The 15025-nt window shown below is 37.5% G+C and overlaps 1 protein-coding gene across 3 annotated transcripts in view; it reads left to right on the top strand.

The window, feature by feature from the left end:
* The window catches only part of POC5 (POC5 centriolar protein), a 31568-nt gene extending 16902 nt beyond the window's left edge, over positions 1-14666 (top strand). For 2 of the 3 annotated variants that reach the window (XM_050913237.1, XM_050913235.1), the window contains exons 5-12: positions 126-302; positions 3622-3726; positions 5038-5217; positions 6371-6533; positions 10435-10553; positions 11364-11477; positions 12367-12543; positions 14232-14666. In XM_050913237.1, the coding sequence (XP_050769194.1) occupies positions 126-302; positions 3622-3726; positions 5038-5217; positions 6371-6533; positions 10435-10553; positions 11364-11477; positions 12367-12543; positions 14232-14381 (1185 nt within the window). In that variant the 3' untranslated portion in view covers positions 14382-14666. The remainder of the gene's footprint in view (positions 1-125; positions 303-3621; positions 3727-5037; positions 5218-6370; positions 6534-10434; positions 10554-11363; positions 11478-12366; positions 12544-14231) is intronic. The other variant, XM_050913236.1, reaches the window with a different exon arrangement.
* The last annotated feature ends 359 nt before the right edge of the window (positions 14667-15025 follow it).

Raw genomic sequence — 15025 nt, 5'->3', positions numbered from 1 at the left:
GCGTAATGAAGGCATCACTGTAAATATTCATCTCTCCTTAATTGCTAAGTGTTTTAAGATTAAAAGATTAGGGAGGAGGGAATAATTTTACTAACTGTACTACTGTCATCCCTTTAACTTTTCAGACAAATGTTCTGACTGAATTGAGAAAATGGAAGCTTAGTTTGATTGAACATCACAAGCTTCAAATGAGACAAGAAAAAGAGAAACACGCTGCACATGTGAGACAATTGAGCAATGAGATGGAAAACCTGAAGGAGTTGCTACGTACTTACGAAATCTCTATTGGCAGGAAAGATGAGGTAGTAATTCAATTTCATAATTCAACAGTTCCTCTCTTTAAAAATATCCACACTGAATTTTTGAGTCTATCTCTTTGAACAAAATTCTTGTTGCAGCAAGTAACATAGAGAAGTAAATAATATATTTAGACTGTATAGTAGAAAAAGAATCATTGTTGCTAATAATGTTGTCCATACTAACAACAGAAACTTAACATGTTGTATGTACGTATTTTGCATTGTTTGCTTCCTAAATCTAGGGTCTATTGTTCCTTATTTATTTCGTGAAGATCACACTGGCTTAGATGAGTCTATTAGCTCTTACACTTTAAAAGCCTTTAATTTTTCAATGATTGGCTTGGTTTTCTTGAATTTTAAATGGGCAGCAGTCTCCTAAATGTTAGAGTCTCTATTTCAGGATTCTTAGGAATTGTACATTTGTACAAATTCTTAGGATTGTACATTTGGAGTCTCTGAGTTACGCTTTTCTGCTATCAACAGTATCAACAACTTCAAAATTAACTAGAATTGTGGAAATGGATATAAAATTTTGGCAGCCCTGCAATCACATAATGTAATTGAATCCTCTTATAGCTATCCTGAATTTTTAACCTTGTACTTGAGAACACTTAATGGAGTTTGGGTTTTTAATTTCTGTTTATGTTTTTATTTAAAAACATCCATTGAAGGAGTTAAAATACAGAGGAAGATGGTGTTCTGTGTCCTTTTGGAAAACAGTCTCATCTTACAGACCAAGCAGATATAAATTTGGTAACATTACAAGAACAGGATTAGTATAATATCATTTAACTAATACATATATGCAGAGCCATAGTTATTTCAGTGTATACCTGTCATGGTTTAACCCCAGTGAGCAACTAAGCACCACGCAGCTGCTTGCTCACTCCTCCCCCACCTCCACCCCAGTGGGATGGGGAGGAGAATCAAAAACAAGTAAAACTCGTGGGTTGAGATAAGAACAGTTTAGTAATTGAAGTAAAAAATATTATTGTTGTTGTTGTTGTAATGAAAAGGAAGATAACAAAAAGAGAGTGAAATATAACCCAAGAAAGACAAGTGATGCACAATGCAATTGCTCACCACCCGGTGACGAATGCTCAGCCAGTCCCTGAGCAGTGATCCACCCCTCCTGGCCAACTCCCCCGAGTTTATATACTAGACATGACATCATATGGTATGGAATATTCCTTTGGCCAGTTTGGGTCAGCTGTCCTGTCTGTGTCCCCTCCAGCCTTCTTGCTGGCAGGGCATGAGAAGCTGAAAAATCCTTGACTTAGTACAAACAGTACTTAGCAACAACTGAAAACATCAGTGTGTTATCAGCATTGTTCTCATACTAAATCCAAAACACAACGTTATACCAGCTACTAGGAAGAAAATTAACTCTATCCGAACCAAAACCAGGACAATACCATTGAAACATATCTAATTCTGTTGGATATCATTGTATGTCACTCATGTTTAATGTGCCATAATTCTCAATGATACTTTGAAAGCAGTATCTACTTTCTGCTACCAAAGAAAGTATTTCTTCAGCCAATTTTATAGTTCTGTTTCTAAAAAAAGTTGTTTTCAGTAGAAAATTATTATGGCCACCACCTTAAGGGTAGGTGGCAGTGCTTCCATGTATCACACCGTATTTATCAAAACTGCTGTATTCTGACACGGGCATAACCCAAAGTCCATCGGTCTCACAAATGTTACGAATAATATAGATTCTTGTTTTCACATTGTAAATCTCACAAATGCTTTTTAGTGGCAAACATATACTAATTAACAAACATGGATTTAGGCTAAGACTTCTAGTGTGTATCAACAGGTATGCAGCATCAAAAGTTGATGTTTTCCATTAATATATGGCACTTTTTCAACAAAAGTAATTAATTAATTATAATGGTTTCCTTTGCTTTCTCTTTTCTTATTGATTTGTTGATTAATTGTGCAAATTTACTTCTAATTTTAGAAAAATTTATTGTTACTTATATAGCTGAGACTATTCAGTTATTCTGAAACTGCAAAAGGTTAAAATTAGTCATATTTAAGCAGAGAAAAGTAGCTTATACTAGATTCATTAACATACAGTGGTATGAAGAACTCATTCTTAAAAATCTAGAGATGGATCAGCTTTAAATTACTTTAAATGTATCAAATTGACCTTTATTTGTTTCTGACTTTGATATTTTGAACACCTTAAAGAAACCAAGCTTTTGTCCAGTAATATTTCATTAAACATTCTGAAGATTAACTGAAACAGTTTGTATGAAATTCTGTACTGAAACAAAATAGGAATTTTTTACTATTTGCTAGATAACTGTTGATTTAAGGGTGAATTTTATTTTAAGTATCATTCATTTCATTGATGTATGTTCAATAATTATGGCAAGTAACATATGCAATATAACATATTAACATATGTTAGCATATGACATCATAGAATATTGTTCTTCACAATCTTTGTGCAGTAGTTAAAATAACTTTATGTTACTCCCAAGAGTCCCAAGATTGGTCACAATTGCTCATTGGAGTTGCTCAGATGTGACTGATGGCAGAATCTGGCTTAAGAAGTTAGGCAAAAATATAGAGAAATACTCAGTGATTTGGTGTACTCAATTTGCATCGTGCCTGGCCTAATTTTTAGTCAGGGAACCTCAGCTGTTTCTGTATACTAATTAAAACATATTTACAGATTGGTGGTAAAAGTCCCTAGTTACATTCTCTGTTCACTAGGCCATCTTGCCTCTCAAATGTTTTGATTGCTATAGGCCTATATGATATCTTTCATGAGAACTTTTAAAGAGAGTAACAATTCTTAATCAGATTTTTCTAGTTCTTAGCAACTGCTTAGCTTGTTTATTCTGTTCAGGCAATTGAATAAGCTTTCTGCAGATCAATCGTTTCTTTGCACTTCACTTAATAATGCACTAAAACACTTTTAATATAAATGTTCCTGATTTATCAACATTGTCTTTGAAATAAGTGATTCTTCTGACCTTATGCTACAGTGACATTTAATTATAAGGAAGTAGCACAGAAGCCTGCAGATGCAGGATGAAATAACAATTCAGTTGAACTTTTCCTAGACTGCAGCACTTAAACAGTTTCACTGTGTAGTTTTGAGTGTTGAAGCCACAGGAATTTTACTTCTGATTTGAACTCTGATTATTGTTTCCTGCTTGATTAGAGTAAGGGGAAGATTCAGTAGAAAGCATCTGTTAAAAGCAAATGCTTTAAGTGAAAAATAACTGATGCATAAAGTACATTCTATTTGACCTTACAAAGATCATAGCTATTGAAATAATGTTAATAAATATTTTTGCAGGTGATTACTAACTTGACCCAAGCATTAGAGAGGCAAAAGGAGAGAATAGAGTTGATGAGAAAGTTTACACTGTGGCGGATTCAGCATGTTAAAGCCAAACAAGAGGTATGTGTGCAAAATAAAAATGTGATGAAAATGAAACCTCTGAACTCAAAAGGGTCAGAGTTGCTGCAGTTCCTGCTACAGTTTGCAGAAATGACAGTGTTTCTATTTTGATATGTTTGACAATGTCAAATAACAGTTTGAAAATACCAATTCTAAAAAGAACGGTGCTGTTGGAATACTCTCTGGGATGGGGAAAAAATCAAACCTATACTTGTCTTATATTGCTCCAATTACTGTGATCAGCTCACAGCAAATCCTTATAGTTTACAGTATCTACATTTTGAAGTAGATGCCAAGGGAATCTCTATCTAAATTTCAAACACATTATGCTTGAACAGTGATATGATACAGTATCACATTTCTTGGGGCATCCACTTTCACAATTAAAACTTCAGCTGCCCTCTTTTCTCGCATTGCCAAAACTTGAAGTAGCTAAGAGCTAGCCGCACACGACATGTTGGGCATTGCATCAGGCATCTAACAGTAAACAGTCTATGAAGTGAAGTATGACAGAAAAGAAGGATCCCATTTCAAGATTGCAAACCTTTCCCATTCCAGGCTGTTAAAAGGAGAAGGTGTATTCAGGACCTTTGTTCATTGGTACAGATTCCTGGCTAGACTCAAGTTCATTGACGCTATCCAAAACTGCTGATTTGCAGAGAGGGATAGCCTTTTCTCTTTTCCTTCCCTCTCATCTTAGAATTTACTAATACTTTGGAGTCTGTTTTTTAGTCAGCTCTTTTTATTTTTCCTAATTCATTTCTGAAAAAATAATTTAATGCTGAAATACATTGTCTGGTGACTGTTTTGAAATAGAGTAGAATAATAGAATTGTCTTAAAGGACTTTTTAAAGCATCCTGAAGTCTAAATTTATTAAAAAGATAGGTGTTTTATGCTAATCATATGCAATCTTTGTGACTGCGGGTTTTATATGGTTCCTGCAGTGAATCAAAATGTGCTGCATACCCACTAAATGGCTTCACACATGCATGGTTACACCATATATTGGAGGTGGTTGTTTAAGTGTCATTAAGGTAGGAATGAAAACACAGTTTTGTGTAACCTAGGACTTCGCAAATATGGTTTCTCGTACTGGTGACGGTAACGCTCCGTGATGTGTGCAGGAAGAAATATTGAGCTGCTGTTGCTATGTTTGTGTACCACTTCGCTGCGGGACGTGTAACTCAGTTTAGGGGTTCCTACTGTGGTCTACGTAATAAGTTATAAAACGATCGTCCACACTCTCTTGAGTACTTAAATTTTTAGGAAACCTGAACTTGCATATGATGTGGTTTTATTTGTTTCCCAAGGAATATGCAAATAGAATAGCAGACAGACAATTCCGGACAGCTTTGATGAAGAAGGTATGGGCAGCATGGCGCTCTCTTAGTGAAGAAAAATGGAAAGAAAAAGTAGCAAAAGCCTGTCAGTTAAGGGCAGAAGATGTCTGTGCTCAGCTCACCAATGACTATGAAGCCAAAATTGCAGAGGTAAAACATGGTTTCTTTTTTTCATTCTTTCTCTCCATCACTCCCCCACCCCCCATCCCTCCAAAGTATCTCTTTCTCAGCAAACTTGAAAAACATGAGGACTTCCCAGCAGAACAGAGCTCCCAAGTACACAAGAAGATCTGAGGAGATCGAAGATCTCTACTATGGTTTCTTGATGTGACTTTTTTTTTCCCCTGCATCTGATGTAAAATGTTGCTAATATGCACACACAGGTGAAGTAAATTGGGCTCTTCCTGAAATGAGAGACATCTCTATTTGCCTACCAATAGGGATGGTATTTGTTTTCTAAGAGCACGCTGTTAATATTGGCTACGCATTTTGAGGTCTTACTGAAGAAGACAATGGAAATAGAAGACGATTATTATTATGAATGATCATGATGAGTATGATATTTTTTTCCTATAATAGCTACTGTGTTAAAGGCTGAATTTAAGCTTGGCTTTGCCTTCAACTTGCCAATTAAGCTTGTTAAAGAATTTTCAGAGTTTAAGGTGAAGTTAATTTATCAGTGTGTGAGTTGGTGCACAGTAAGTAAATAAAGTTTTAAAATATACATTTTAAAAGCTTTGTATTTTAATAGGAAATTAAACCTAGAGTTTTAAGAACAGGCTTACCAAATATGGCTTACCAGCACAAAAACAGTAAGTAGTAAGTTACAAAGGTAACTTGGTCTGTCTTTTCTCAGCATTTGTAGTTTTTTACAGTAGCTAGGAGAGAGATTGATGATGACAATTCACCCTATGCTTAAATAGTTTTCTGGGAACACTTATTCTTCTGTTGACCAAATCCATGTTCCTGCGGAAATCTAGCTTGTGCCAGATGTGTAACTTCTAAAAGACAAAAACTTGCAAGATAAATTTCTGCTTAGCTGGTTAGGTAGGGTCTGACAGTCCTTTCAAATGCACTGTTGTCCTTGGTATACTCTAGTACAAATAATGTGCTGTAGTACAAAGAAATGACAAACAGCTGTTCATCTGTGATGAAGCAGAGATTTTGAAGTGAACCAGAGCTTTTGAAATGAAAATGCATATCTTTGTAAACGTAGTAAGTGACTTTTAAGGCTAACTGAGGAATATGTTCGTAGTTCGCATTGAGAAGTACAAGACAGCTGTTTCCTTATTCTCTTTCATAGCTAACTGCTGCTTTGGAACAGACAAAAGCTGAGATTCTGCGATTGCACAGTGAAAGAGAACAGTATGAAGACACCATGAAGAAAGCCTTTATGCGTGGTGTATGTGCTTTGAATCTGGAAGCAATGACCATGTTTCAGGGCAAGGACAGTAGGACAGATCCTGGTCAGTATAAAAAGCAGCTCTAATCTGATAGTGTGGGGGGGGGGGGTTGTTGGGTTGGTTTGTTTGGGGTTTGTTTGTTTTAAAGGATTCTCCCTTTACTTTTTTTTTTTTTTAATTTAACATGAAGACTTGTGGCAATACAGAGTTTATCAAACTCTTACTGCTTTAAAAAGTCCCATTGAATGTGTTGAGAAATATTCTGATGCTGAACTGTACTGCTGTAGTTGAAAGGTGGGACATGTTCTCTTCATCCCACCTTGCTGGGAGGGTGGTGACCTGCAACTGAAGGCAGAACAAGAAGCCAGGGATGGCAAACTTCTTAAAATACTGGGGAAGATTACCCAGAATTCTGTCAGCACCCAGGTTGAGGGGGAAATCCTGGAAAACACTCTATTCTCTGGAATCTCAGTGTGCAATGAATCTGCTTCTCTCAGACAGCTCTTCCTTCTTTCTTAATCTTTCGTTTTTATGCAAAAAGGGCAAGTAAACGTCCCAGGTTCTGTATTTAGTTGGAGTTCTGTGCCAGAACAGGAAACACCAGTGTAATTATATCAGCAGCACACTCATAAAACTTGTGCAGCTACACAGGAAAGAGCTGCACACCCTTACTGATGTAATGAAATCACCCCCTCAGAGTGAGACAATCTATAGCAGTAGGAGCATCATCATGCTGGTGCAGCAGTCTGCATTAAAGAGAAAATAGCTGTGCCAGCAGGAGTGTCACAGCTGTACGTGTGGCTTAACCAGCTGTACTGGCAGCAGTTGTTAATGGCCTTAGACAAGTAACTTCAGTTGCTAAACTTAACAACCTTATACCAGAAGTTTCTGAACTACTTCAGAGAAATTCCTCCCCAAAAATGGAGATATGAAGAGAGAAGAAAAACCTGAAGAAGGTGGAAGAGGATACTTACCTGAGCAGCTGTCTGAGCCTGTTAAACATATGCAGTATTTGTGCAGTTGCTTAGGAAACTAGAATATGACATTGGCTAAGTGTAGTAGCTGTGAGCTAGTAAAAACAAAGGATCAGTATTTGGGGAATGATTGATTTCTTGAAGATACTGAGTTTGGGAATAAAGTTACAGGGCGTTGCCCAACTACTTTATTTTTTCACTGTGTTGTAAGTTAAGAACTACTCTCTCGAAGCTTTATCTTATGTTTGTTTGTTTAATGTTTTCCAAAAACATGCAACAGGCAATAGGTCTTCCTAATAATGATGGGTAATCGAGTGGTGTGAAATAGGAAAGCATTGTTTCTGTAAACCTGTTAAGAAGAGGGTAAGTAGGAAGAAAATGAAGAAAACTGGGCTCTAGAGCTGCCATGACCAACCCCTGGGGTTCATGGACCAAACATTTTGCTTGATCTTCACTATGAAGCAGAAACTGATACTCTACACGGCACAGTACCTAGAGATTTTGCTGTGCTGGACAATGCTGGTGTGCCTGTACCCACCTTTTTGGGTGTCCAGCATCATGCTTTTTAATTTCCCGTGATCAGTGCAGTCCTCCTCAGGCTTCATAACATGTCACAGTCTCTGCTGTCCTTGGTCCCATGCCTGCCATCTTCTTCCACTGCCTCTCGTGCCAGCGTCTCCCCTGCCCCAGGCACACTCTCTCTTTCTTGCTACAGCCAGATGGTGCTTTTAATGAAGTTAGTTACATAATTATTTAATATGGTTGTACAACCATTTATTTGCATTCTTCCTCAGGTATAACAGAACAGTGATCTGGACATCAGGGAACTTCAAACATCAGATTAGATGATTATTGTGATTTGTTCTAGTCTTGTAATCTGTAGACATTAAAATTTCCATGTGCCAGAGTCAGTCAGTAATTACATATTTATATTAACACTGCAGTGCCACCTACTGTCATTGGAAATAAAAGCAGAATTTGATCCCTTTATAGATTTTTTATTATTAGGTTATTATAATTGTCGTGGTTTAACCCCAGCCAGCAGCTAAGCACCACGCAGCCGCTCGCCCACTGCCCCCCCACCCCTGGGATGGGGAGAGAATCAGGAAAAAAAACTCGTGAGTTGAGATAAAGACAGTTTAATAGGACAGAAAGGAATGAAAAACAATGATAATGATAATAATAATAATATGACAATAGCAATACTAAAAGAATTAAACTATACAAAGCAAGTGGTGCACAATGCAATTGCTCACCACTCGTTGACCGATGCCCAGTTAGTTCCCGAGCCGCGATCCCCCCTCCCAGTTAACTCCCCCCAGTTTATATACTGGGCATGATGTCATATGGTATGGAATAGCTCTTTGGCCAGTTTGGGTCAGCTGTCCTGGCTGTGTCCCCTCCCAGCTTCTTGTGCCCCTCCAGCCTTCTTGCTGGCTGGGCACGAGAAGCTGAAAAATCCTTGACTTAGTATAAACACTACTTAGCAACAACTAAAAACATCAGTGTGTTATCAACATTCTTTTCCTACTAAATCCAAAACACAGCACTATACCAGCTACTAGGAAGAAAATTAACTCTGTCCTAGCCGAAACCAGGACAATAATGTACATTTAATATACATACAATACACAAATAACATACATATAATATACATTATAATGTAGGTTATTAATAGTGTGGAAGTATCACAACCTTAATGGGTCCATAACATTTGGAGTCAGTGTTGATGGTCTAAAATCTATCTGGCTGATTTACTGACAGACGATTTTTTTAAAAATTATTATTATATTAAGATTATTTTTAACCTCTTTATGTATTTAAAAGAATATTGAAGCCATAAGAATTCATGACTTTTTATTTTTAAAAAGTGTAACACTGCTTTTTTAAGTAACATAGATCAGATCTGATTGGTCTGTAACTATGCACTGATCCCATCTATGCTCTAAGCTTAATGTGTGTGTACATACATATGTATGTACAAAATGCATATTCCGGCATACTTTCACTCTTGAAATCTTTGAGTATTGCACCGATTTGAACTACCTTCCTTATATTTTTCCTGCTCGCTTCAGCAGAAAAAACAAAAAACCACAAAATCACAACTACCACATGGTGTCACTCTAGTCCCTGGAATGAGCAAAGTTCCCTTGTCCTGGAACTGCTGCTAGCATCATCTGCTTCAGAAATAGGAGAGTAAATAAAAATACCTCTGTCTGCTTCCTTTAAGGAAGTTTGTATTCTAAAGGAAAAGGCTGAAACTGCTTGGAAAAGATATTGGCTTAGGTCTGCAGATCTGACCTCCTCAGGATGTCTGCATTGCAAGACAAAAGAATCCTGGGTGGATTTTGTGCAAGCTCAGGCTTACCCAGCTGGTGGGGGGAGATGAAGGCTGTAGGGCGCCAGCAGATCATCCCAGCCCTACAACCAGGATGTGGCCAGTGTCCAGCCATTGTACGTGGAGGTGAGATGCTGCTGAGCATGATCTATGGCTCCTTGAAATTGCAGTACATTCTCAGGAAAGTTCAAATAACATTTTATTTTACTGACAGTGAGCCCCCTTAAGGATCTTGCAGCCTTGCAGAAGTCCAGTATGGCCTTTCTGTGTCTTGCTGCTCTCTACCTGAACTGGATCTTGGCCCTAAGTGTAAGAGCAGCTCTTGCACACTGGATTTAGTATTGGCAAGCAGTACGGAGGACCTCAGTTCTTTGCACTACAAGTATGTGACAAGTGCCACAGGGATGCTGAGGCATAACACAGAAGAAAAACCCTTGGAAAATATTATTTCCAAGCATCTGAACAGAAGGGTCAAATACAGGAATGTTTATATATACATATACACCTATGAAGAACAGGCTGATCCTTTTAATGAGATTATACAGAAATCCCAAAGGAATAGTAAAATTTTTACTGTGACTTATCTCTTTTTTTCCCCTTAGGGTTTGCTAGATTATGTGCTGATCCCATTACTTTGTGTTTCTAATAATAGATGTAGGAAGTAAGAGAAATGATAATGGTACCATTGTTGCAGGAAGGCTACCTCCTTCACAATATAATCCGCCTTCACCACCACCTCCACCAGCAACTACTCTTCAGCTGGAAGACATGGTAAGCATGCAGCCGGAACAGAACTGTTTGCTAGTGACAAAAACGAACTTCCTCGGTTGGAGCTTTTTACAAATAAATGCCATAGTCCATGAATTGAAGGAATTTAAGACAGTTTTACGTATAAAAAGAAACCTATGTGTATGTTCAGACTGCATTGTGTAAATGAAGTGACTGGGGCACAGCTGCTGTGACTTGCTATACTTTCATTAAGCTCTGTTTTTTGTTTTAGCGAAAATGCGTTAAGCTAATGAAGACAAGGTCACTATAATAAGCAGAATTTGCTCTCTAAGGTTCTTTCTGGAAAAAAGCTGTTAAGAGTTTTTTTCAAAAAAACTGAGCGTAATATAATCTGAAAAGAAGAAAAGCTGGCTTGGCTTGAAGCTTCTTTTTTTAAGAGTGTAACATATATAGGCACTGAGGGAACTCAGCTTATTGTCCTGTCATGTCAGCTTAGCCAGGTCATTATCCAGTAGCTTGGATGTTCTGAACCTGCCCTGGAGTCATCCTGAAGATGTTGCCACTGTAAAACAATTTCACACTAGAGTACAGGTTAGAACAGAGAAGACGTGCTTGCCTCTCTCCTGATTTTTTCATTCTAATATTATCAAATGTTATTCACACTGTTTCTACAGTTTTTAGACAAGTATTTTTAAATTAGCTAGAAAACAGTAAAACTAGAGATAAAATATCTGCAAAGAAGTTAAATTTAGAAGGTAATTGGAGTAGTCAAAAAACTGACTATCTAAAGAGTAAAACTGTATTTTCTAGAAAGTTGTACTCATTCTTTGTAAACTCTGGTTTCATTCACAGTTTTCTACCCACCTGGGTCACGCAAGCACTTCTCAGACCAGGCTAGATTCTGATTCTCCAGTAATTGTCACTAGTGCAGCTGCAGGATCTGGTGTGGTGTCAACTCAAAAACTGGTAACATGCTAAAATTAACCTTTTTATTTTTTAAGGCATAATTATAACAAATACTAGTTTGGGTATCGTTATTTCCGCATTTTTCAGGGCAACACAAGTATGTAGTTGAGGAAACTCCATAGAGTTTACATAGCTGTGTGAAGACACTAGCTTGCAAATGCTCATTAATGTTACAGAACCCATTTATGTTAGGAGCAATTTTAAATTATTTTTGGAGGGGGGAGGGGGAAGTGTGACAAAATGAAGAATAGAAGATTGCGTGTACACTTACATATAGCACAACAGGAACAATTGGTGTTTCACATGATACCATTTTGTTATGGCAAGAATACGCTTTGCTTTAGCATCCTGCTGTTTGAAATGTCTCTCTCATTCCCTCTTCTGTATTTGTTGCTAAACTGTCCTTTTTACTTTTCTCCACTGTTTTCTGCATTGCTCTCCTTTCTTTTTCCCATCTGACACAGTTTGCTACGAGCTGTCAGAGAAAGATGCAGCATTTTACTGCATGGAAGCTTTTTTGTATCTGCTATGTCACTGCTAGAAAGACTTTGCAGGGTGATGGCAGTGCCTGCAGATGTCACTCGAGTGTGCAGCCAGTGAGCAAAGCTAAACTATCTATGGTGCTTGATTTTTGTCAAATTAGCCTTACTCCCCTCAGGATAGAAGTCACTTGCTTGAAACACTGTCTCATTCTTAGAGTGGAAAAAGATGGAATAAACCAGATTGCAACTAGGTGGAGCAAATTCAATCCCATATAACATAACTGGATTACCTGCAACATCCCATGTTCCGTTTAGGCACGTGGCTGATAAAACTAAGCAGACATACTAGAGGATTGTAAATACTATGTTTAGAATTTTTTGCCAACTAATACTTAATTTATTTGTAGCCCATGGGGAAAGTAATAACATCTGCTCAACAGAAAGCAGGAAGAACAATCACTGCTCGAATCACAGGCCGAGCTGATATGGGACAAAAAGCCAGAATTTGTGGTAGTTTAGCAGTGATGGGAGTTGCTCCACCCATGAGTTCAGTCATTGTTGAAAAACATCATCCAGTCACTCAGGTAAGTCAGAGTTATGCTTGTAACAGTATTCTTATTACAACACATTTGGTAGTAGTTTAAAGAAAAATGACCATCGTGAATAGGTATTAGACAAGGCTCAGATCTGAGGCCTGTTTAAAGTAACAGTACTCTCTTTTTGGGCTGGGTAGAAGGCACTGGTAAGGAGAGGAGGTAAGTATTGCCACTTTAATCTATGCATCTTGTTTCTGTAGTAATTATTTCACAGGAATAGTAGTCTTGGCTGTCTCTTTCTTGGCCAGCTCTTCTGTGAGTCTTCCTCTTCCTAGAAGTGTTCAGTTGGTACAGCAATGTTTGGTGTCATCACCATGCAACCACAGTTTAAACACAAGCTTCATGGTGTATAGCAGGAAGAGTGACTGAACCAGAGGTGGTAGAGATCTAGATTAGCCTGACAGGCTGAGCGTAGCAACTTATTGGGGAAAAAAGTAAAACCCATGTCTGGAGGCAATCAAATTTGTCAAGCCTGCTGCTTGTTGTATTTTGAGTCCTACTCCAGCCATTTATCCTGAAGAAAACACTGAAATAAGTGCATTAATAGGGTATGAAAGCAACACACAAGAAGACTGTAAACAGTGGCCTAAATGGCCTAGAAAATCGCTACACTTTTAGACCAATCTGAGAAAAAAATGGTTTTAACTGGAGGTGTATGAAACAGTTTAAGACTTTTTTTTTAATATATTTTAACCTGTAAAGTAGGATCTGAGTTTTCTCTGCACTATCTGAAAGTCCAGTTTCTCTCCAGTAATAATGCCAAAGTAAGCAGAGCTACATCAGGTCCCTTAATTTGAGCTGGAGTTACTGGTAACTGTCTGTGTGAGGGATGTTCTGCTTTCACTCATTTCCTGCGGTGAATCAGAGCCCTGTGGCAGGCTGCACATAGCTTTCAAGAATTTGGGCTCCTAAGCAGAAATTCGTATTTAAATTGTATGTCCTTAGGGGGTTTAGTGTGAGACTTCTTTCATTAAGAACAATTTCTGGATTCAGATTGTGTAACTAGTGTGACAAGTAAAGTACCGGAACTACTGTACCAAAAACTGACTTCTAAAAATGTAATAAATTTGACAGTCCCAGAGATATATTCCACATACTCGTTCTGCAAATAAATGCCTAAGTGGAAGTCAATCAGATTGAAGTATTTCTCTTTAATTAATCTGACAGGGGAGAGAGTTTACCTTGATTAAAAGCAGAGTGACTACTGTTTATTGCAGTAAGGTGGCTAGTTTTGGGGGGAGAAAATTCATTGTTGTTAAATAAATGCAAACCTTTTCCTTTCAGAGACCAGAGACCTTTCAGAGACTTCCTCATAGCAAATACTGAACTTCAGAAGGAAAGTTGGCATGATTAAATTAGCACTACAGAGGAAAATTCTGAACAATTTGGTAAAAAAACAAACCAAACAAACCAACCTTGAAATAAGATTGAGGTGATAAAAGCTCAGGGTACCTAGTTAACTGGAAGTTTAGCACTTCGTATGTTAAAAAGTATATTACAGATAAGGAAGGAAAAAAATTATTCATCCTGTTAAAGTACCCGGGGTTTTTTTGAGAAGTGTATTTCAGTTTGCTGTATTGCAAATCTTTCTGTTTAAACTACAGCTCACGTAGAGCTATTTTAATCAGAATTTTTTTGTACCATTAAGTGTTTTGATGTATCTGATTGCTTTTCAGCAAACCATATCCCAAGCCACTGCTGCTAAATATCCTCGAACTGTGCTCCATTCTTCTGGTTCTACCACTGTGAGACCTGCAGGACAAGTTGGACGAATGCTTCAGGGCCAAACTCATACCAGTGTTCAGTCAATAAAAGTTGTTGACTGAGTGAGTATCTTTCTCACCGGTGGGGGTTTTTATCAAGGTACAATTTAAACCTCTTCCCAGTCTTTTCAGATTTGATGTAGCAAGGCCTAAAGTATGTATCATGTTTTTACCCTTTTCTAAAAAAAATATTTTTAAAGTAAAAGTGCTTTTATAGTAAACATCTGGAGGGGGAAAAAAAAGAACTTGAAATGTTGTTCTACCTCCAAACTATTTGAGAACTTATTTTATTAAGATAAACACTTTTTATTTAAGGAATCTTTTGCACACTTTTAAATAAAGGATAGAATGTGATTTTTGTCTGAATCTCTTTGTTCAGTCCCAATGTTACTAATATCTACTTTCAAGTGAAAATTAAATTTACTTTTGTTACGTAAGCTTTTAGTTGCTTATGCAACTAAGTGTAGTTGACATGCATTTTAATTATATCCTACAACAGCATACTTAAATGAAGCATAACAGGGCGGTATCCTTCACACCCAGGGTGCGACTTGGGCCAGGTGAGGTAACCGAGTTCATCAAATTGTTAAACATTCTCATTTTCCAAGCTAATGTTGCAGAACTTGATGCATACCTGTCAGGATCTAAGAGTTTGTGATCTTAGATCCCTAATTATAAAACCTGAGGATTTACCAGTCTGTTCTCCA

Source organism: Gymnogyps californianus, chromosome Z (assembly GCF_018139145.2).
Source record: "Gymnogyps californianus isolate 813 chromosome Z, ASM1813914v2, whole genome shotgun sequence".
Taxonomy (NCBI): Eukaryota; Metazoa; Chordata; class Aves; order Accipitriformes; family Cathartidae; genus Gymnogyps; species Gymnogyps californianus.
This window is presented reverse-complemented; position numbering and strand designations above follow the sequence as displayed.